General features: G+C 43.1%; 1 protein-coding gene across 1 annotated transcript in view; it reads left to right on the plus strand.

The window, feature by feature from the left end:
* The window catches only part of ext1b (exostosin glycosyltransferase 1b), a 118,462-nt gene that overhangs the window by 70,010 nt on the left and 23,421 nt on the right, over nt 1-25,031 (plus strand). The window contains exons 2-5 of the mRNA XM_083982007.1: nt 9,970-10,063; nt 14,198-14,305; nt 16,722-16,841; nt 23,081-23,213. Coding sequence (XP_083838133.1) covers nt 9,970-10,063; nt 14,198-14,305; nt 16,722-16,841; nt 23,081-23,213 — 455 coding nt within the window. The remainder of the gene's footprint in view (nt 1-9,969; nt 10,064-14,197; nt 14,306-16,721; nt 16,842-23,080; nt 23,214-25,031) is intronic.

Consider the following 25,031-nt stretch of genomic DNA (forward strand, 5'->3'; position numbering starts at 1 on the left):
TCTATTTATTTATCAAGTATTTATTTATTAACCACTGAAGTCAAAATAAACAAATTATTGATAAATAAATGATCCAGATGATAAGAAAAAAGAAAAGAATAGTTGAATAGTTAGACTTCGTAGCTTTTACAGGAGCTTTCAACTTCTTCTTAACGTTGTCATCAGCAAACAGAAGTAGCTCAGTTGTCATGGAGATGGTTTGATGAAAATGTGGTCACATGATCAGAAGAGATTGGTGTCCAAGTAAATGTAACCACCTGTCACTGATAAAGACCATGAGATGAGGTTGAAAGTAAAAAAGTACACTTTTTTAATGTGATGTATCTCTTCACATTACATATGATTGAATAAAATTGTGTTTACACATCTACAGGAATATTTTTTACCGTGCACAGGACAAGAAGAGAACTAAGCTGTAATAAAACTTATGAAAATATGATTTTATTGATGTATCTGACACATGATGATTCTTGATTCGGGAATATGTGAAATCTCCACATCGGCACCTGCCTGCCACTAAAAATGCAATTATTACATCAAGAGCCACAGAGGCGCTTATATCTGTCCCCGTAAAGCTTCAATACACCAGTCACCACTGTGTCTCTTTAAAATGACTCCAAGTTTACATCATCTCCTCTGGGAACAGCTAAAGTCTTCTTGACCTCAGTGACCCTGAAGTCTTTGTTTAACAAAAAAGGGCCAATCTTGACTGATGACACTGCATCTCTCCATCCGACTCCAGCTCAGCCATCCATTTGCGGTGATGGCTGTGGCTCTGCTTTGGGTCGGATCAGAGCATCCTCTGATTGGTGGTGTTGTGCTGAGGGACTCAGGTGGCTCCAGGACCGGTTTATATTTTCATTTGTAGGAGTCTTCAGAGGGAATATATTAGACTGTGTTTGCAGACCAGAAATTAGACGCGATTAAGTTTCTACTCACCTATTGGAGGAGAGTCGTAGCCGGTGTTTGGCGGCAGATGGGACCCAGATAATGGTCGCCAGTGCTGTGAAAATAACCGCGTGAGTGTGTGTGTGTAGTATATGTATATTTAAATGTATGCAGGATTGAGAGTGTCTGAGTGTGTGTGTGTTGCTTTGTGTTTTTGTGTATGAGTGTGTGTTGTATTTAGACAATTCAAGGTTTTGGAGAGTGATTTGTCGTGAAAGTGCCTGCAGTGACCGTAATGTGGATGGAACGAATTGAAGCATTCCTCTCTCTCACTCCGTGTGTGTGTGTGTGTGTGTGTGTGTGTGTGTGTGTGTGTGTGTGTGTGTGTGTGTGTGTGTGTGTGTGTGTGTGTGTGTGTGTGTGTGTGTGTGTGTGTGTGTGTGTGTGTGTGTGTGTGTGTGTGTGTGTGTGTGTGTGTGTGTGTGTGTGTGTGTGTGTGTGTGTGTGTGTGTGATAAAAGGACATCTCGGTGAGGGGTAACTCCGGCCTCCTCCTCTGCACTCCGCGTTTCAGTGGCTCTGATGGCAAAATGTGTCAGTGTTTAGAAAGAGGCCGCCGCAGAGCATGTGCTGACATGTCTAAATCTGAGACTGTCTCACACATATGGATCAACACACACACACACACACACACACACAGGGACACACAAACTAATGTGCACAGTGAGGCTTCCCGAGGGCCATCTGGAAGTGCAGAGCAAGGCACAGCTGGTCTCCAGTGAACATTCATGGGCTCTGGACCCCTCATCTGCAAGATCACACAGTGAGGCGCCAATCACTGACTCTGACTCTTCGCTGTGTGTGTGTGTGTGTGTGTGTCTGCATGTGTGTGTTCGTGCGCGCAAGTGTGAAGTGTGATTGTTGGTGTAGAGGTGCAGCCATCTAGCTGCCAATGGAAAACAAATTCCCCAAATATTCTTGGATACGTGTGTGGAATAGGTGTTGCCTAGTTTGAAATCACTCCCCTTCCATCCTCTGGAGAGTTGAGTGTGTGTGTGTGTGTGTGTGTGTGTGTGCGTGCGTGTGTGTGTATATGTGTGTGTGCAGTTGGGGACTCTGACTACTGCGCAGACACTAAATGTAACTGAAAAATTGCCTCCATCTGTTGGCAGTGGAAAAAATCCGAGAGGACAAATTGAAAAGATTGCAAGGATAAAGCCGTCATAGTGAATTAGTATCGTGGCAGGAAGACTTCTTGTTATCGGGGTATTTGTAAAATATTCAGGCTTACGTGTGTGTGTGTGTGTGTGTGGGTGTGGGTGTGGCGGGGGTTGGGGTGGGGTGATGGGGTTCATGGGGTGGTGGGGGTGAGGTAGCATGACTTGTAGCTAGAGGGAAAGAATGGGCTGCTGCTGACTTGAACCGATTCAGAAGTTTGCGCAAGTGTGAGCCTGCATGTATATGAGGCCTATCGCTTTTATTATTTTATTTTTTTATATTCCGTCGTATGAATTCCACACCCACCACCTGCAGCTGTAGCTACTTACTTACTGCCCAGCTCTCATCTGAATGGTAATATATAGACCGACTACCACTATGCAAACTAGCGTGACATCTTAGGAATTCCTGACACCCCAGTTTGCTTTGGCATTCAAGCTGCAACACTTGAGTCACTGGGACTTTCCAGGCAAAATCGGACAAGTGCGGCTCATTTATTGGCAGCGTGGAGAGACTTAATGTACATTAGCTGTGAAGGGTATAGCATCACAGCATAGAGAGACCCTGCATCAAGTTGTAGCAACATGTTATCTCTGTGCAACAGGGCTGGGATAAGTAGTTTTTTAATTTAAAAGTGTTTTGATAGAGGGAGAGACATCACCAAGGAGCTATCAATCAGAGATTCCCCTTAAGAAATAGTTCTTGACACGGCAGAAAGAGCTGTCATATTAAGTAATTCTTCAGATCTTACACCCCGATATATAAATATAACAATATAGTGGAGCGCATCAGTACATAGAGTAAAAAGATATAGGTACTCATTGGAAAAAGGGCACATTGTAGGATGAAAAAGGATATCCAAGGCACTCTAGTGTCAATTAAAAAACCTCTATTATAGGGCTAATGCATAGCAAAGTAAAAAAAAAAAAAAAAAAAAAAGCACACGTTGCAGCAAGGACTGCCTTCATCAGGGTGACTGCCGAAGGCTGCCGTCATCTCATCAATCAAGCTCCATTCACACAGATCAATGTTGTTATCTTCATCGATGAAACTGCTCCTCCTCGCGAACTCGTGCAGATGATGTGGACCAGCATTTGGATGCGTTCTCAGTTTGTTCAGCTTCCTCCTGCTGCTGCTGCTGCTGCAGCAGGTAGCACCTGTGTCAACAGCAGGCCACTTGTAATGCAGCCTCATCCGGCTAATAATGTTACGGGTTATATTACAGTCTGGATGTGTTTGCTTTATTAATTTATTGTTTGATGGCATTAGGCTGCGGTCTGACTTATTTGTTTTCTATGGTTTGGTGAAATTAAGTCTATACTTTGTGTTTTTGTTTTTCTATTTTATCAATCAAATACAATCTGACAATGAAAATAGAAAACCAAAGATGTATTCTACTCATTGGTCTATAGCTCCCTGTTTTAAAACCCTTACCCTTTGAGGGACAAGGACATGTGTTTTCTCTATAAACACTGTAGTTCAGTTGTGTTTAAATATACTCTGCTGTATGTGGACACTTGGATCCAATTCAGATTACAGCTCAAGTAGTGCTGCTGGCTCCTATGGGACTGTTACTGCTGTGCTGTCTTTTTTTTGCTGCCACATATTCTTACTTACAACTCCTAAATGTTGCCAGCGCTGCCAGTCAAAGCAGCCGCCATGACTTAATTTTCCTAACATGCATTCCCTTGTGTTACATGTTGAGCTCCGTGCTATTGGACTATGTCACTCTTTGTTCTGTAATTTACAGTCCTGTAAGTGAGTGTAATCAGATTGGGCCCCGTGTGTGGACGGACCTCAGGGTCGTCACGGGTTTGACCACAGAAAGCCTGTTTGTTTGGCTAGACAGACCTCTGGGTCGTTCCATCCTCGAATGCTAATTGGAACTAGCATAAGCTGGCTAATGAGCGCTAATTAGGCTAATGAATTAGCTGCAGAGTTTACAGCAGGCGTTAGGGCAGAGGAGGAGGAGGAGGAAGATGGGACGGAACGGACAGGCACACATCTGGATTCACACATACAGATGCTGACATGTGCTTCTCCGCTCAGCTGCGGGGTAAATAAGCAGAGAGGGTGAACGTACGGGGGCACACGAAGACATACATTCCAGTCACGCACTGCTAATTCTTCTCTCAAGCTCGTGTTTGTCACTGTACGCATGTGCAGACACATTATCATCCTCAAAACACACACGCACAGGAACATATGTGAAAGCAGCCTCACCAAACACGCTCTATCTCCGTTAGTCAGGAGCCAAAGATGGCTTCTTTTTTACCCACAAGCTCACTTAGCCTGCACATCTGTCGTAGTCTCACGGGAACACACACAACAATATGCTTCAACTTAGACACTTGTGTTTACGGCGAGTACGAAGCTCCTGTTTAATTACTGCTAGAGTCTGTCCTTACTCTGCTTGGGAGTTATTTACTAGACAAACGAGCACATCTGTGGCATGACATCCATAATTGGGAATAACTTTTCTTTTTTTTTTATCTTTGATGTATAGCTACCGCTTCATCCCGAGGTGCTCTGTCTTTCTCATGTGCAGAAGGATGGAGTGAGTGGACAGACACCGGAGCTTTCTTTTTTTCATTGTAAATTAATCATTGGAAGGGTTGAAGGGTTGGGTTTGAAGTTTTTACCAGAGGGTGTTTTTTTTGTCTGCAGTGAAACCACATTAACACAGAGACACAAACCCCACTACAATACACTTCCCTGGATTCAGTTTCAGCCATCCACAGACCTCCAGACACCCATTCTTTCATTCTCTCACAGACTCACACACTTTGGAAGACAAAGAAATTAGCGAGAGAGTGGCACAGGGAGACGGGAGAGAGGTCCGGGAGGCTAATATAACAACAGTCTCAATAAGCAGTAAATTGGATCTCTTTCTGTCTGCGCCCTGGAAGACACTCAAGCTGAATGTGGTTTTGTGTTTTCACCCTGGAGCTCCATGTCCAGGGGATGGGCAGGTACAAGGCATCTGCCGGGTGCCTGTGTGGCACCAGAAAAACCAGGGGGCACAGCGGCGGCATGCCGCCAAACTGCATACCTTTGGGAATCTGGGCTTCCATAACAAATAACTTTTTTTTAAGTTTAGTATACTTTTGTTTCCACTCTATTTTACTTTTATCCCACAACATTTCATAACATATTGTACAAAAACTTTGTGTTTATCTGCTCAAGTTTCAGCGTACAACATTAGCGCCCCAAGCTGCAGCTCACTGACTAGTATTACTTCTAAACCAAGGGCCATATTATTGGCAAACCACAGAGAAATAGGTTACATTTAGAAAAGCACTGTAAAGAAATAGCTCCCTGTGTTTATGTGCTCCTATATTAACTTTTAGTATTTAGCCTCATCCTGTTTTTTATATAGTTTTGTAATTTGGAAATGTGGTCACCTAGGATTGCGTAACATTTCCTGAACACATTGGTTTGAATAAAATTTAAAATAGTGTTTAATTATACGACGTAGCTACTTTACTTTCATGTTCCTACAGTAGCTTCAGATCCTTGCAACAGTTGGTAGATCAAAATCAAAGTTTGTTGCCCTCAAACTGCCCTCGTTAACTTTATAAAATCATAAGCTTCGTAAGCTCTTCAGTCAGCCCAAAATAAAACATACGATTTGATCTATAAATAATCTACATGCAATGTGTTGTTTGTTCGTTTTTTTTTAAGTACTTTACTACTGGCTCATAGTGACAGATGCTAGCAACAGTTGCTAGATGAGATGATAAGAAACAAATTGCTTTTGTTTACTTCTTTTTGAAATCATAAGCCTTTGTATTTTGTATTAATTGACCCTGTTCATGAAAACCCATCATAAACTTCATAAGATTGCTGTGGTAAAACTTTTCATTGAAGTGTAGGCTAGCATCAGTAGGAGGGTCAACAGAGTAGGACTGCAGTGGTTTCCAACATTTTTTGGCTCGATCGTGACCCCACTTTGACATCACAAATTTCTGGCGACCCCGTGATCGTGGCCGTCAATCAAGATGCGCCAGCACAGATATTCCTTTAAGCTGCATTTTATTTGAACTCAATTTATATTAGAGAAAGTGAAAGTATAGAATACAGTTTTTAAGACTGTGTGTGGTGTTTTAAATCTGAATTTTAAAAAGAATATTACTTAGAAAAAAAAAAAGGAAAAAAAAAGATCAATTACTAGACATTTCAGGCGACCCCATTTGAATTCCAGGCGACCTCATGGGGTCCCGACCCCATGGTTGAATAACACTACTGTCATGTTTCGTTTATATTAGCACTGATAATGAAGGATGTGATAAGGGAGCAGTTAGCGTGGCTGATGGATACGAGGGCGGAGACGGCGTCTGATTCGACAAAAGTTTTTTTGAGCAACTAGCAACATTAGCGAGACAGTGTTTATTAAAAAAATTCCACTTTCAACCCCCTCCATCCCCCACCCCACCCCGGATGAAGTGCCAATCCCATGTAATTAAGTTGCTGCAAATGAAGGCACTTAATGACAGGTTGTCACGGTAACAGTGTAGGATGTTGCCATTGGGGCTGGCAGAGATGTGTTTCTTAACTGCTTCACAGTTGTCGGATATGCTGACGCATGGACCCAAACGCATCCTCACACTTTTGTATGCGAACAAACAAACACCGGGGCGCTCAGGCGGAGGTCATTTCCTGTGCTTTATTGGGTGAAGTCTTTTTTTATTCTGTCTGCTTTTTATTTTCTGCATGCCAACTCGCCTCCGCTACTGTTTTGTGTGTCCTTCCAGCAGGCTACTTCACCTTTGTCACAAACTCGCTCTCGTTTTCCCCCACCTGACTTCATTGTGCTGTCCGTCTCACACAATCACACACTTGTTTATACAATGGAGAGTCGCGCACTCTCGAGCGCGGTGTATGAAAAATATAAATATAAATACACAATCGCGCCCAGCAGGCCCTGAGCGCAACAGTGGCTTTCCCCTCTGCCGGCTCAAGGTCAGGGGGACAAAGAGAGCTGTTGTTCGACAAACAACAAAAGAGAGGAGAAGGAGGTACTGTAGAGAAGAGGAGAAAGATAACGAAAGCAGGCTGTGGCCTCTGAACTCTCCCAACTAGCAGGAGGTTGGAGGGAGCAGGGGAGAAGAAGTGGAAGTGGGTTTACACAGCAGGACGTCCTTGTGGAGGCCTCCTCCTGCGACCTCCTCGCCTCATTCAAACCTCTGAACCACCTACACTCTGTCGTAAAAAGGAAAATTACCTCTGCTAAGCACGATCCCAGTCATAATCAGGTTAAGGTGCACAGCAGGCGGATCATGTGGGGAGGTTGCATCCGGCAGAGTCGGCAGAAAGCTGCGATTAGCTCAGGGGACTTGGTTGAAATTTCACATACTGGTTATGAAACATTGAAAAAAAACTTAGAAGAGAGGAGAAGAAGTTCTTCTTATGACAGGTGAGGTCAAACAGGGAAGATCGTAGTGGTGAAATAAAACATGCTACAGGGCTTCTGCATGTTAAATCCACATTTTATTATTCACTGCTTTCAGATGCTGGTCTGTTTTGCGTGCTGTTACACGCACACACACACATGCACAAGCAGACAGCGTCCATGCAGACAGCTGGTGTGGAAATATGGGCCAAGATAGCTTCTTCGTCTCCATCGACAGGTGACAGAACGTCAATGTGAGGGCGTGCAGCTGTCGCTTGTTCGCGCCGCGTGTGTGTCTGCGGGTCTGTCTGTGTGTGTGTGTGTGTGTGTGTGTGTGTGTGTGTGTGTGTGTGTGTGTGTGTGTGTGTGCGTGTTTTGTGTCTGCATACGCGATAACTGTGTTATGTGCTGCACAGAGCGTTATGCATGTAGGTGTGAACGAGGGTGGGGATTTTTTTTATCACAGGCTGTCATGTCCCTGCACTTCATTAGAGCTTGGCTAAAGGAGAGACAAGGCAGCATCTCGCCGGCAACATCAGCAATCACCACCGTGTGTGTGTGTAGTGTGTGTGTGTGTGTGTGTGTGTAGTGTTTGTGTATAGTGTTTGGCTTCCATCTTCACCCTGCCAGCTCAGTCTATATTCACAGGCACAGGCACGCACAGAAGGCAGCATCAGCAAATCACTGTCACACTTCTGTACAAACCACAGTGCGTTCGCAGCATCACCAGTAGAGCTGTGTGTGTGTGTGTGTGTGTGTGTGTGTGTGTGTGTGTGTGTGTGTGTGTGTGTGTGTGTGTGTGTGTGTGTGTGTGTGTGTGTGTGTGTGTGTGTGTGTGTGTGTGTGTGTGTGTGTGTGTGTGTGTGTGTGTGTGTGTGTGTGTGTGTGTGTGTGTGTGTGTGTGTGTGTGTGTCTCCTGTAACCTTCACCTTGTATAGACTACGGCTAAATGAGAAATGATTTTCTGCCTCACCAGTCTCTTAACCCTCAACCTGGACAACCCTCAGGGCTCATTATTTCTATTTTATATGTTCCACAAAAACACGAGAAAGTCACTGGTGTCATTATTATTATTACAAATCAAATTTAAGAAATAACACAATATGCAGTATGCATATCTAAAATGTGCTTGAATGTATATTTTATTTTTACATTATCTTATAGGGACTCTGGTGCTTTTTCCCATTTCCTTTTTCCTTTCTTCTATTTTAAACACATTTCCTGAGCTGTTGTTGTTGAAACGTTGTGATCAATGATCACTTTGAGAGAGCAGGGTGGATATTTAAAAAACCAGAACATCTATTAATTGGACAAAAAGACAACAAGCTTCGCCATTGACTGGTGTGTTACTGTGTCTGTGGGTGATATATATTAGATCTCTGTGTGTATGAGAAATATCCACATGACGCAGTGTCCACATTCAGAGAAACAAGGAAAAGGAATAAAGATGGAGCAGGAAGGGTGCATCAAACAGTGCAAACACACACACACATATACACACACACAGTGATGCCACTACTGGTGCACTACTGCTAGTGTGCACAATCTGTCAAAACACAGAAAAGCAGCATGCATGCAAACATGAACACAGACTGATACACAGACACACACACAGTTCTTCTATTCCTGTCTGTCTCCGTTGTCCACACACACACACACACACACACACACACACACACACACACACACACACACACACACACACACACACACACACACACACACACACACACACCAGAGAGAGAGAGAGCCAGCTGTGTGGTGGAAGCAGGTGTCACTCTCAGCTCATTACCCCTGGCAGGGTTGATCACTCTGTTTGGAGAGCAATAAGACACACCTCACTGGAGAGATAGAGGGATGAGGGGGCAGCAGGAGGGAGGGGGAGAGGAAGAGGAGGGGGTCATCATCCCTCTGCTTTAAGAGATAGAGGGATGGAGAAAGGCAGCGAGCGGAGAAGAGGGGGTGTGCAAAGGAGCGTGTGGTTTGTGAGATAGGAGAGAGAGACGGAGAGAGGGTGGATGGTAAAATCCAGAGTGGCTGCTCAGTGAGAAAAGATTTTAAAATATTTATTACAAATAAACTGTTTACTGTTAATCCAACAGTCAGGAAACGTTGTTCCCCTTGAAATTCTTCAGGTTAAATTTCATCATTATTTCTCTTTTTGCTCTCTTCTTAAATGTGTGGAGCTTCCACCTCCTTTCCCTGACTGTGTTTGTGTCATTCAATATGTGTGAGTGCTGTTGATGTAAATGTGCGTGTGAAATATTGTGACATAATTCCTCTTGCCATGTTTAGTATTTGTTCAGCCAAGAGACGGCATCAACAATTATGTTATTATAGCTCATTACTGCAAGTAGCAGTGATGCATGTGCTGTATGTGTCCTTCCAATTACATGCAGTTTTCTAATGGTGCTGCTCTGATTTATGTCCGTGAACTCATCATGTGTGTGTCTGTGTTTTGTGTCTCTGCAGATACGACTACAAGGAGATGCTCCACAACTCCACCTTCTGTTTGGTGCCCCGCGGCAGACGACTGGGCTCCTTTCGCTTCCTTGAGGCGCTGCAGGTAAACAACTGACACGCACGCGCACACACACGCACACACACACACACTCTTTCCCAGTATGACAGAGCATTGTGTGCTGTACATTTACGCCTACCAGCTAAATTACTAGGAAGAAAAAGAGGCACTTCCCACACTCAACCTCCCACTTTGCATTTGTTTTAATAGTGTTACCTCCAGAATTAAAGGATCACCAAGTCATTGCCACCTTAATAGTGTAATTAAAAACAAACAAGACCTTCGCCGGGGAAGATTAGCTGCTTCCTCCTGCATCTAAACTGTGTTTTATGTTTGTGACACTGGAATGAAATTTCCAGAGAAAGTGTTAAACTGTCACTTGACTTTGTGAAAATTGTCGACAGTGAGGTGATCAGAGCAGCAGGGAAATAGAGGATCTGTGAGGAAAACACTGGGTTTTGTCTGGTTTAACAAGTTAATTTGCTTATAAACAGTTTCAAGTGCCTCATCTCAATGTTTCTATTCATGTTAAACACCATAAAAAGTTTTCACAGCACAAACTCAGGTAACATCAGGTAGGAAATGGTCACAGTTCACACATTTATATCATCAACAAGGGAGAATAAAGGTCTATGTCACATCACTGCATTTAGAATGGCTAAATTGCACATAAAAAATCAATTTGTTTTTAAAGCCATCATCAGTGGATTTGTTGGTGGAGGTGATGTTGTAAACTTTTGCAAGTTCTTTGTGTCAAGAGTTCACAAAAGTTGAATTTGTCGTTGTTAACCATCATTACAGTGGAGAGCCCAAATGAGTCCAAATCAGAGAAACCTGTCACAAACACTTTGCTGCATTGCAACATCCATCCTCCGCTAACTGTCCAATTAGCACCTTGGCTAATGAGTTGCCAACCAGGTATTGGCAAGCATTTGTGTTTGTATCTGTTGAATGACTTGATGTACTGTAACAATTCAAAAAATTAAACCACAGAGTGTGCAAACAGAAAATACTTGACCAACTGGAACCCATATTATGTTATGAATCACAGCTAATTACCAGCTAACGGGTTCAACCAACTCATCTAACGCATGGTGCGGCCCAGTAGAGCTCTGAAGTCTCATCTTCAGAGTTTCCAGTCAGCTACATCATCCAGAATTCTGTTAATCACTTAACTGAAAACTGTTTATCATTCAGCCACTTATTCTTGTTTTTCTGTTATTACTTTCATCACACCCACAGTATTGTGCTATTCTACCTGTAGACATTTTGTTATGCCGCTTTTGCTAATAGATTCATAAGTTATTCTACTAATCAATAAGGTGTCAAGCGAAAGATATAACACAAGTGCCATCCAGGTTGAGTAACAGAACATGAATGTTAGCATTTAGCAGGTTGCTTAGCATTACTGATATTTTTATGTGTCCTCCAATTACAAAATAACAATCGAAAAGTGAGGCTTTGTGTTTCCAAATAACAAATGGTTGTATTGTAATCGATGAGATTAAGGTTTGAAGATGGCGCTGATACTGTAGCATGGCATCTCACGCTATGACCTTAATAACCTGTGAAGTAAATTCCACCCATCTGGAGTCATTTTCTAATACTGGATCTGCATTTACGGCCACTTAACTCACACCTCTTCAAATCTACACACTTCACATCTCTTTTTTTCCATCCATTTCCATGACTGCACCACTCTCTTCTGCATTACTACTGCACTGTCCTTTACCTCTCCTTACCGTCCGCAGAGTGCACCCACATAAGTGCGCTTATCTCACTATCAGCTGCCACACACACACACACACATACACATATAACAGCACACCTCACTCAGGAGGGAAATATGTCCTCTCCTCTCCTTTCTCCATTTGTCTGACTCACTCCATCCATCGACTCGCACCATGTACAGGAAGACGGAGGGAGAGTATTTACAGGCTTTGGTCTTCGCATGAGAAAGCAATTCCTGATAGAGGTCAGCTCTGTGTGTGTGTGCGTGTGTGTGGTTGTTTGTGTGCTTGTATATATCTGTATGCATTGGACCGTGTGTGTGTGTGTGGAGGACAGCAGCAGAGCCCCAGGGGCCAGTTCTGGTTTAGCTGACACCTTTATGACCTGGGAGTGACAGGGCCGTCATTACATCAAACTCCCACCATGAACACACACATACACCAGCTGTTCCTTCCACATCTCCTCTCATCCCTCCATCCCTCCGCCACTCCATCGCCAAAGGTCACATTCATCCACACGTCCGCCCCTTTTTTTATTTTTTCAATATCTATTTATCCACTTTCTTCTGCTTTTTCATCTCTTTTACCCCTCCCCTCCCCTCCCCCTCCTCCTCTTTTTTATCATTTCCGCTGCTAATTAACTCCCCTGCACCTGAAGTCACCATTTTAACACTGCTGTGCCAACAGGTGCAGCGTAAAGCATGCTCACTTAACATCCACTTAAAACAATGCACGTTTGAATGATTGTAGTTGTTTACTTCTATTTTCAGACTGGTAAATGATTCAAGCATTTTTTTAAATGTATTTTTTTAATTAAATGAACACAAACAGAATCAGAAATGGAGCCATTAATCATGTAATCAAGAAATTATTTTTGTGAATGTTTTAGCTCTTGTCATTCTCAAGTGTTACGGCTGAGCGAATAGATGTTTTCTGTGCGTCAGCAGCTCAGACTCACAACAAATAGCTGCATTTTTTTTTTTTGCATCCGTATCTGTCATCATTTCCACTTACTTACCACGACTATATTTAGCCAGGTTGTGGGTTCAAACTTATCTGTTTATGTGATTACTGAGCTGCTGCATCTTTAGGCTCATGTTTGATCTATCTAAGCAATATGCATGTTTAGGTCAAATTAGAGCTGTGCATTTGTGGTATTTTCTCAAATATTACAGCAGCACCATTTCATGTTTTTTTTGTATTAACAATGGATCAAATTACTTTTTGTAATATAAAAGAAGAAACCTCATGCAGAGAATTAATAACCCAGCTGAGTTCCCCTCGGCTACGTGCATGGTGCTGCCTCTTTTCGCTCATTGTTTTCGGCTTTAAGTCCGGTAACTTCAATGCTTTGGGTTCACTCTCCCTCTCATCGCCGACCACGTTCCCAGCTGTTTTCAGCCGGAAAGCTTTTTAAAAAGTGACAGAACGCACCACACCACAGACAGGCGCCGTTAGTGACTAGCTGGTGGGCACTTAGCAGCTAAAGAGCCCTTGAGTTGGCGGCTGAAAAACAAAGCTAAAAAAGAGAGTGAATATTGGACTTGAATTCATCAGGTGGATAGGAACACAGCTCCTAATGGAAGCTAATGCTGCTCTGTAACTGATAGATGTATAGTGCTCACTAAGACATTGGAAACATTGATTTTTTAAGGTGAATTACAACTTGTGTTTTTGCCCTGCAGTGGCAAATAAAGGATCAGACAGATATAGCGCGAAGTACATGTTACAATTTTACTATTTTTATTTACAGGTGGAAATTTGTCATAATAAAACTGTTTATCATATAACCCATATTATTGTTATGTACATATTTTTAATCTGGTTTACTTGGTTGAGCTCATAACATGTTCTCATGACAACAGCCAGGCTTTGAGTGGATCTATACATACATCCATGTTGTAAATGTATTTTGAATGCTATTGACAAGGTATGTTGTATACAGAAGTTATATAATGAGTATATACAATAGTATGATTCTGATAAATTCAACCTGTGACCCTTTGTTGCCCCTTTCTCTCTCTCTCTTTCACTGTGGCTAGAATAAAGACAAAATGCCCTTTTGCGAATAACTGATAAATTTGACCAAACTGCTTTTCCCACTTCTTGTTAAAATTGAGCCCTTGGTGAGACTTTTTACTCAGAAACACCATCAACCTTGTAGCTGATAAAGTTGGGAGTCTATAAGGAGGCGAGTTTATTAAAAAAAAAAAAAAAGTGATAAGCCTCTTCTGCTCCACATCGAACTAAAGAAGCTTGAAGTGAAAGAAAATCTGATTTCTGCCGAATGGGGAATTCAGGTGTGAACACAAAGGGTCGCAGACAGGCCCAGACTGATCAATCATGATCCAGTGAAGTCGCTGTAACTTTATATGAAAAGAGCTTTAATGACGAGGATCGATGTGCGGCTAAGCAGTGATGACTTGATCTGTGTGTGTGTGTGTCTCAGGCTGCCTGTGTGCCGGTGATGCTGAGTAACGGCTGGGAGCTGCCTTTCTCCGAGATCATCGACTGGAACACGGCCGCAGTCATCGGCGACGAGAGGCTTCTGCTGCAGGTAACGGCCCCAAGACGCACACGTAACACGCTCAGTGTATCATCTGCAAACCTGATCCCCCGACAGAGAACCAGCAGTGAACCCGCAGCTGCAACGAAGCCTCTCCCTGACTGTTAAAATCTGCAACACAAACTCTTTCCTCACTTTTTTTATTTTTTATTTCTTATTATCCCCCCTCCAAAAAAAAGTCCTGGTCTGTTTTTGTTTTGTTTTCCAGTGGCATGGTTGTCAAGCAAACACAATTCAGGCAGCATACTAAGTCCCTGACTGCTTGAAAATGCCACTCAAATCTGCACATTGTTATATAGAGGGCAAATAAGTGGAATGGGCAAATGGATTTGGCTGAAATTGCTTCAACTTCATGGGGGAAAAGTAATTATATGCCCATTAAATCTTAATTTGAGTGAAGTGTGTAATAATATTGTTTGACATTGAGTTTTATAGCTGAGGAGCTTCCATCTCAGGCCTGAGGCATCCTGGATCTATCTCTGCATTTATGTGTTTTAACAACACAGCGGGCCAAGATACATACCGTAGCACATTATTAGGAACACTGATGCCGACACTGGGTCGGGTTCAACCTCAGTTCCTTGTCACATCATGGATAGCACAACTGCATCACATTGTTTCTCCACTTTCCTGCAGTGTCTGCTTTATGAGGCAGTGCATTATCACACAGGAAGTAGCCAGTAGAAGATGGTAATAAAGACCTGCAGATGGCAACAGCAACAACTCTACTCAGAGAGGCTGTGGCAGTCAAACCACGATTGATTGGTAAAACTATACCCACATTAGTGCAGCAGCACCAGCAGCAGCAGCAGCAGCAGCAGCCTGAACTGGTGAAACAAAGCAGGTTGGGTCCATGGATTCCGAATTTAACCATCTGCTGGTTAACCCTCAGCAAAAGAAATTCAGTTTTTGGGTGAAGCTGTCCACAATTTTTTTGCTCGTGTCTGATAAAAGTGTGATTTTCTGGCCACCATGGCTGTAGAGAGTGGTTATCTGAGTTACCACGGCTCTTTCTGTCAGCACCGACTAGTCTGAGTCAACTCCAGAGAGTGCTGTGTTTTCAATTACTCGCCCTTTACCAAGACAAATAAAACTAACACCAGCACTGAACTACAAAAGCACTCACAAAAAACGTCTGCTGCAGCATTCAAGCTTTTCTTCCCTGATACAGCTTGATGACTGTTATTTCTTTTTAATTCCTGCTCTTATGTGCTTCCTTCCCGTTGTTGTCTTCTCTAAACTCTCCTCTGGGACTCAAACATTTGAGAATAGGATCTTTTGCGATTTGCTAAACAACACTGCTTCTAGATATGTTGACTTAAGACTTGACATTTCTGATATCGTTCTCCCGCTACCAGAAGCAGAACGGCTAACTTATCATACAGTAGCACAATGACTGTAAATTAACAGGAAATCGCTTGCACCTACCTCATCTTATATTACATCTATTATTCATCTGTAGAAAAACTATATTACAGTACATAAAGGAAAATGTTTTATCTGACAGACTTTTACTTTACTCTTCTCTGCCGTGTCTTTTTATTAAGCTGAGTTCATCACTGCTTTGCTTCAGCTTCTCAATTCAGACATAAAGGTGCTACAGTATTGATCCTCTCACCAATCTCACAGCGAGGAAGTGAATTCGCACATTCTCAAAATAATGTCAGACTATTGCTTAGGAGAATTAACTATTTACCTGGTTTGAACTCTGACATTACTCAAGACTTGAAGGCCCTGAGGTTCATTTCTTGACCTTGAAAATGGAAATTTGAAAAGTCTTAATAAACTTTCCAACTAAAAATCATGTGCTAGTGTGGTCAGATGATCACAACATGTGATTATGAAATGTGGTGAACTGTTGGATTTTTTTGTTTCTGTTGTTGTTTTTGATCAGCAACATCCAGGAACAAATCAATAACTGAATAAGACAGCACCGGGTAGAGCTGAAATGGAAACTGACCTTTTATTTTACAAGGACTCCTGTGAGCAAAGTGTTCAAATGCCAAATCGCTGTAATGTTTCAGCGTCAGAAAACCTGAAATTAATGCAAATGACTTGCTTTTTATTTATGAAAACTTCAAAATTGACCTGCCTGCAAGGACGTAGAGCTTGTATTGGGAATTACTTTGCGTTTTAGACTTGGATTTCAACTAAATTACCCCAAAACTGTTGTGTCTACTCGTCTAAAAAACAATCAAAAAAAAAAAAAAGGATCTGCTTCAGCCTTCAGTTCACACGGCCTCCACATTGTAGCGGGCTTTATCCGTTGATGGGAGCTTCCTGAGTGTATCCTTTGGACCAATTTCAATCTTCCTGTCACCACATTTAAGGTCCCAGATCAATCATTAGGAGGCAGTTCCCGTGTTTACTGCTGACTGACTGTTTGACTGTTTGTTGTTTGTTGCAGATTCCCACCACGGTGCACTCCATCCACCAGGATAAGATCCTGTCCCTCCGACAGCAGACTCAGTTCCTCTGGGAGGCCTACTTCTCCTCTGTGGAAAAGATAGTGCTGACCACGCTGGAGGTGAGGACTCGAGACACACATGCAGAGATTTACACACACACACACACACACACACACACACATACACACACACACATACACACACATACAGACACACACTCCGCCCGCCCTTTTGGCCTCTTTGCCTTCCTCTCTCCTACTCCTCCATCATCAATCTTTCTCTCTGAGGGCTGCGGTGTCACAGCAGACTCTGCAATCTTCTTCTTTATTCGCAGGTGTCACTGTGGTCTCTCTGGTACAAGGCTAAAAGGAAAATAGAAGGGTGGAAAGTGTTGTTTACAGAGAGTGGAGCTGAAGTTTCGGCACATGTTTGCTGAGAATTTCTCACAGGCTGCATTTTGGGGCTTTTTTTCAAAGCAGCGACGAATATGAGACGGTTCGTTTCCGATAACATCCTCTATCTGTGTCACGTGGGTTTCAGGCTCTTTTTCTCCAATTGGAGAAGGGAACGAGATCACAGATTATCACAGATTATTTTACTCCATAGTCACTTAAAATAAATATTGGAGCCATTTTTCAGATCAAGACAAAATTAGCTTTATTCGTGAGCTGCTTCTGTCTTAGCAACAAACGCTCGCAATAACTCACATCATCTCTCATCTCTTTGTTTGGAGGTTTGGATTTTGGAGGGACTTCTATGAGAAGCCATGAATGAAACATGTAAACTGAAAAAAAAACAAGTGTTTCTTTGCTTAATAACGCAGTTAGTGTCATTAGCATCAAAGTGTTGAGAGGGAAAACAGAGAGTATCATTAGACTGGACTGGGTCGATCTGATATTATTAATAATAATAATAACTTTGATTTTATGTAGCGCCTTTCAAGATACCCAAGGACACTTTACAATAACACAACAGAAAACAGCGACAGACACAAACAATCAAATTGCAGGTAAAAGCCTGCAAGAACAAGTGCCTTTTCAACATAGAATAAAAACCCTGTGGATCAAAACAAGGGGACAAAATGAGACACAAATTCTTACCAAATGCAGTATCTTCTGTAGAGAGGATCTTTGTTGTTGAACCTGGACTCTCCACGGTTTACAATTTAGTATCACAGTTAGTGTGAGTGATAATAGTAGTTGTAGTAGAAGTGCATTTTCTCATGTTTTCAGTTAGAGTTGAAGACATCTGAAGAGATCTGTATTGAGTCTGTATTGTGCTACTCCTCTGTAGCCGTGACCTTGGAGTGGGAGTGGGCTGCAGGAAGTTTGTAGTTGTCCTTCAAGGAGAAGAGCCACTGCGACTATCGTCACTTACAATGGACTCCAAATGCGACCTTGTCAAAACAGTATTGTGCTTTAGTCCATCTCTCAGTTCAAAACAGTGTCTTTCAGAAGCCATGCGCGGCTGAAGGCAGTGGTATGCCTGAAGACAACTACTACTGTAGTTCATGCACTGTTGTTCAACAATGTCTAAAGGGAGAGGAGTATTAGCGGTTCAAAGGCAAAGCGCAGAGCCTACAATCACAAAGAGAGGCCAAGGCGCAGCGATGGGTGAAATGAGGATAACAGAAAACATTTCCAGGCAGTTGCAACACGTTGCGTTTGTTTGCATGGATGGATTATTAAGCAAGCCTACCGGGCACAAGGTCAGCGGGGTCGAGGGGTCAGCTTCGGGCCAGAGGCTCTGTGTGGAGCGACTGTTAATATAACTTGTTTGAAATTCATGAAGCGCAGTTAAATTAGTTGAAATTACTTCAAAGAGATGCAAAACAACCAGAGAGTGATGTGAAACAACCAAATGAAGACAAACAAGATGCAAAATATCAAGTCATCCACTGGCTACTAGTCTGATCTGTGCAGGGTCACAAGTTGTCTATCATAGGACTGATATATTAGACACCTCACACACTCATATTTACACCTACAGGCAATTAGAGTTGCCAATTAATCTGATGGACATGTCTTTGAGAACAGGGAGAACATGCAAACTACCCAACAACCAAAAAGCCCCCAGGCCTGGGAATCAAACCCAGATTCGTCTTCCTCTCTCCACAGAGACACAGAGGTCATTTTGTGTGTCTCTCAGTTTGGGAGTCGTATCGTGTATATACCGTATATGTAGACTGGGGCCCTTGTTTGTTTGTGCAGTTTGAGAAGTGCCAGAATAAGTTGTGAGGAATGAAAATATATAGTCTGAGAGATAAACAATGGATGGAGTGTTTGGTAGAAGTGGATGGTCACTGGATGGTTGGACTGCATCCAGCTGCACTTGTCAGAGGACAAAAGCACAAACTTTTTTTTTTTTTTTTTTAGCCTCCACTCACTCAGGCCTGCAGGGCCGGGAGAGCTTCACACTCAGAGGACACTTAAAGTTCAGAGTCCTCCCTCCTTCCTCCGACCTCTTATTGTCATGTGCATCCACTTTAACAAAGTTTAGTGACTGGGGGAAAATAAATAAATAAATAAATAAATAAATAAATAAAAAGCAATTCATCCATCCAATCTCCATCCCTCATTATTCAGTTTAAACAAGTAGTTTATAGATGCAGGGATAACACCTGCACCTGGCTTCATGCTGTGGTTACAAATGTCTTCTTCTTCTCTCTGCCTCCACTCTCATCCAGCTATCCCATCACGCAGTCCATTTCCTCTCGTACTGCACGGCCAAGCCCGGGAGCACAGATTCTCCTCAATGCTACACTCTTAGTTACGGTATAACCTCCCAAACATTACATCTGCATTTGGACTTTTAGACACACACACAATCGCACCTACACACTGAGTGCACGCAATGGGTCGTGGCTTCAGTGTCTAGAGTCTGTCTGATTTTAGCTATAGCTCTACATCTCTGCTCTGTTATCTAGCCCTGTCTCTCTCTCACACACACACACACACGCACACACACTCACAGTCAGAGACACATCTCCATATGCCAAGGTGTGTCAGCCCAGATACACATGGCACCACCCAGGCATAACCTTGCTGACATGTTGTCACTCGGCACTAAAGAGCAAGGTGACACGGCGAAAGCCTGTGACTCAGTGTGCGCGTGTGTGAGTGTGAGTGTGCACATTGAATACAGCGAGGGGCTAAACGCTTAATCCTGACTGACTGTCCTGTAAAAAGAGCGAGGGGATCGGAAGAGTGGTGGGAGAAAGGGTGAAGAGGAGAAGGGGTGACATATGTAAATGGTGTTGCTGTGGCAGCCCCCAAGATAACGAGCGACATGGTTTATTCATCCTGTCGAGCTCCTACCCCCCCAACACACACACACACACACACACACCACCCTCTTAACTGCAGATCTGTAATGATACACAGACACACACACTCCGATATCTTGACAGATTGAATCTCTTCGCACACATTCACAAACACACTAATGACTTCCCACATCCACTCCAAACTCTGAGTGTGTATGTCTGTGTGTGTGCATGTGCCTAAGTGAGTGTGTGTATGTGAGTGGCGAGACGGCGAGCAAAGCTGGAAACCAACCAGTCCACCCTATCATGCGGCATTTCCTGTCAGGAACCAGAAGCGTTTCGACCAATCACAAGGTCAATATAGCCGGATCTGCGGCGCTGGTACACCTATTAAACTCACCTATTAAAGCCAAGTTCACAGTGTGCTCCCAGAGAAGCAGGATTTATCTATCATGCTCTAATTGGTTGATTGTGGCTGTTCTGAGGTGAGATTGAGTCGTCCATCATGTCCCGACTGAGGGCTGCCGACGGGGGAGGAGCTGCAGCCAAGCGAGCAAAATTGCCCCTCATAAGGTGTAAAGGGCTCGGGGTTTTTAAGGTGGCAGGCAGCGGTTTTTATAGAGAAGCTAACGGATTTCTAGTTAATCTGTTCGGCCGAGGCAAATGGTTATCAAGTACCTTCAGGGACAAAGCTTGGAAAAGTACAAAAAAAAAAAAAAAAAAAAAAACTCACCATCCCTGTTTTGCCTGTCTGTTTCCTCACATCCTCTTTACATGTGTCAGAATTATTACAGTGCTTATTATTACCCTTTCACAATGGAACCAGCTATTAGCTGCCCACCCACCGCCCACCTACTCCTTTTGTACGTATCCGTCCTTTGAGTCACCAAGCCAACAACAACCTCCCGCTTCAACCGCCGCCATAAAACACAACCGCAAAAACCTGTGTCTGTTTTTACTGAAGCAATTTCGCATGGCTCAAGGGCACGACGACAATATCTCTTTCCCCTGCACTGCCTGCTCAGCAGAGGCCGGTGGCGAGCTGCAGTCAAGGGGGGGAAAAAACACATAGTTCCTGAACGTCTGAGCCGAGTTTGACTGACTTCTCTATTTGGGCAGAGAAAGGATGGAGGCAGAGCTGATGGACTGGTGTTAAGATCCAGCTGATGACTTTGTCTGTTTGGATTTACTTCCCTTTTCTTTGTGTGAGTTACTGACTTTTGACTTGGTGTGTGTGTGTGTGTGTGTGTGTGTGTGCGTGCGTGCGTGCGTGCGTGTGTGTGTGTGTGTGTGTGTGTGTGTGTGTGTGTGTGTGTGTTTTGTTATTATTATTTCTTCACAGAAAAGACCTGACTTTGGTTTGTCTGCAGAGGAAGCATTACACAATAACTTAGATTTCTTTCAGCTCTGCTTTTTGTGCCACAGCGATTCACTCCTGACACGATCAATAGCTGCCACTGAGGTGGTAACAAAGCAAACATTTGGAAAGCTCAGCTAGCGTCTAACTTTCACCCAGCGCCTGCAGACTCGCTCTTATAACAGCTCCTCACCTGCTCTAAATCACCGGCTGAGTTTTGAATAGTGCACTGAATATTATTCCGAACTGAAATGGGGGTTATTGCAAGTTGGAACATTAGCCGTGTTGGTATTCATTCACATTTATGACTTCTTCTCTATCTGCTTCTTTGCCGTTTCCGTGCGAAAACTCATTTCGGCGTATGAAAATGTTTTATAGGTGTGATTAGGAGGCTCATTGATCAAATCCTTTATCAACACAAATAATTCTGGTTTTTATGAGTCCTCTGTGATCGGAGGGAGACGGTAAATGTTGTCTAAAGGTGGTTTTTGTGTTTGTTTGAAGTCGTGATGGCTCTGGGAGGGGAGAGGCTGACAAATGGCAGGCGGGTGGTGGTGGTGTTGGAGGGTCTGGGGAGGCTGAGCTGTAATTAAAAGTTTGCTCCTGGCAGCAGTGAGTGTCCAACAGGAAGTCGGTGGTTGTCAGAGAAACACAGATCTTTTCAAGGCCTCTTTGAAGAGCCTCATAAGTTAGATCAAATCCTCCTTCCAGTTTGTCAGCTTCAGTCTGATCCGCTGCCTCCCTCACTGAAGCGCTGATTAATCATTATCTCAGACGTCTTTCATGTGACTCAGCAACACTTGTGACTTTCGGAGAAGTTTGTTACGTTCAATAAAGCTTCTAAAATGAAACCAAATGAATATTAAATGAAGCTCCGTGGATCTTATTAACGACCATGCAAGTGTAAGATGGGCCTCACCTGTGAGTGAGGCTGTAACTCAGAGATGCTGTCTGCTGCTGTAAGATCCAGTGGAGCAAAAAGTCATGTCTCTGCCTTATTTTCGCTTTGATTTTCACTATCATTTTTTTCCTTTTTAAGTCCTACAATTTTATGGAATTAAATCACTGGAAAACCCTTTCAAAATAAATGTAGGAAAGACTTTTATTAGTCAGATGGTGTCAGGGTTTGTCTCAGAAAAAAGGACAAAAACCTTAGACCAGTGGTTCAACACAATGAAGCCCCAAAACTAAAAATAGAAGAATAAATAAGACAGTTATTAAAATGATTAAACAATACAGAGCTACTGTAGTTAAGACAGTTGTGGTTTGAGTTTATTTTAATACTTTCCATAATTAGTTTCCCAATTTCTCAGAACATCCCATTAATAACAGATTAAAACAAATGAGCAACTGGGGGGTGAAATGTATTTCAAAGCTGCCCTGTGGAGATTTTTTATGAACAAAAGTCACATTCAGTGTCAATTCACCAAAACAAATTGTGTGTATTGAGGTCTAAAGTTGTTCCTTAATTGCGATGCTGCTTTTTAAAAACATTTTTTTCATTTTAAATCCTGAATTGTTATGATTGCTTTTCACTTCTTTCCAGCCTCTATTTTTGCATTTCTTCTTTTTCTCTCGACATATTACTGCCCTCTGTAGATCTGCTGAATAACATCCAATCGCTGGTGCAGATGTTGGTCATGCAGAGGTCAAAAACACACAGGGGGACCTCAAAAAATTATATCTAATCAGTCAGATGATCTTATTTATGATGAATTTCTTGTGTTTCCTTGCAGATCATCCAGGACCGTGTGCTGGAGCACGGCTCCCGGAGCAGCCTGATGTGGAACAGCCACCCTGGGGGCCTCTTCGCTCTGCCGCAGTACTCTGGATACCTGGGAGACTTCCCTTTCTACTACGCCACACTGGGTCAGTAACACACACACACATAGACACACACATAGACACACGCACGTAGACAGTACACGCAGCAGCAGCAGAGACAGGACATTACCTCTACAAAGTGCTGCTGATATCGTTCGTCTGCACACCTGTGATCCATAAGGGTTGATCAGAGAAGTAGAAGTTTCTCCAAAGGTTTCCTGGTCGTCCGTCAGGCAGGCTGACACCAGATACTCACTCAGTGGCGTATTTTGTGGAAGAAAACAGTTTCTGCGGCTGCGACTGCGGATGTGGACCTTGTCTGAGCAGCGGAGTTATGGCCTTCACCCCTGATCTACTGCCCTCTCTCCCAATGACTGTATCCAGCAGCAATTGCGGACGAGGATTGGGCCTTTGACGGATGTTTGTATTAGTCCTGCTGACACACCAACCCGTCCATCATTGGGTTTTGAGTCAGCAAGCGCCGCTGTGACGCTGCCTCGGCCGCCACCGCCGCCGCTGTTGCCGCTGCGTCGGGGGCCAATTCCTCCTCCGCCACGGTTCAGCAGCGCCGAGTTCTCCCTCACCACATATCTGTGACCCAGGAGCCTCTACATCCCTCACGCCTTCACTCCATCATCATCCAGCACCACCACAAACATCCACACACACACGCACTTACACACACACACACACACACACAGATGGCAATGGTACAGACGCACAAATTCACTTGATGGAGCACCCGGGGTGGAGAGCTGATATTAAAATGGATGGGCACAGTGACAGGCATGGATTACAACGCCGGCGAGTTTATTTGTTTGTCAACGAGGAAGCAATTAAACATGGACGGGGGTTTTAGGAGACAAGGTGGCTTGTCACTGATGGGTAAATGAGTAAAATCAAAGAAGAGTTTGTTTCCAAGTGACACTTCTTCTTGTTCTCCAAGAGCGAATAACAAGACACACACACACACGTACACACAGCGACACATACACACACACTCATCATGCATATTAACGCTCAGACACACGCAGCAGGAGCAGGGTTTGTTTTTGTTGCTTCAGTAAAATGGAAGTTTGATGTCGAAGCCAAACAGTGTCTGTGCCGAGAATAATAAAAGTCCCATAACACTGTAGATTTTTAGGTCCGCTCATAAAATCGAATGTAAACCAATACAACAGACATAACATCTTGTCTTTACAGAGATAATAATGTTGACAACATCAGAGAGTTATTAATTTAACTATGTATTTATAACTATAAATGCTGTGGCTATAAACTGAATGGCCTTATATATCATGTGGAAATATATTTGAAACACCTCTCAGTACAACACAGTGCAGTAAAAGCACCAATGACCTTAATCATAAACATGTAGATTAATTAATACAGTTTTAAAAACGGAATATTATAAACTTCATTAAAGGTAGAAAATGTGGTGGAGCTGTTCTATTGGATTACATTAAACTGTATTTGTGAACCTAATAAACTTCAACATAACAGCAACCATAAATAGCGCTACATTTTTAACTCTAGAAGTTATTTCAAATAATGACTGTAAGTAATAACATGCAATAAAACTACATTGAATGGCAATAAAACTGCAATTTCTCACTGTGTACTGTATCTGCATACAGTAATACATGGCCTAAAGTGCTGTACTGTATGTCTGGGTATGTCTTTCCTAAACTTTGAACATTAACATGCTGCTGTGTCACTGCACACTCCTCTGGGACTCTGAACCTGCAGGGATGTGTTTCCATCCGGCCACAGGAGGTCAGACACTGATCAGGTCAGGTGATGACACTGCCTCGTGGTCGATGTTCCCGCTCGGGGGTGGAGGGCACAGATCTTTGCAGGCCA

Source organism: Trachurus trachurus, assembly GCF_905171665.1.
Source record: "Trachurus trachurus genome assembly, chromosome: 11".
Taxonomy (NCBI): Eukaryota; Metazoa; Chordata; class Actinopteri; order Carangiformes; family Carangidae; genus Trachurus; species Trachurus trachurus.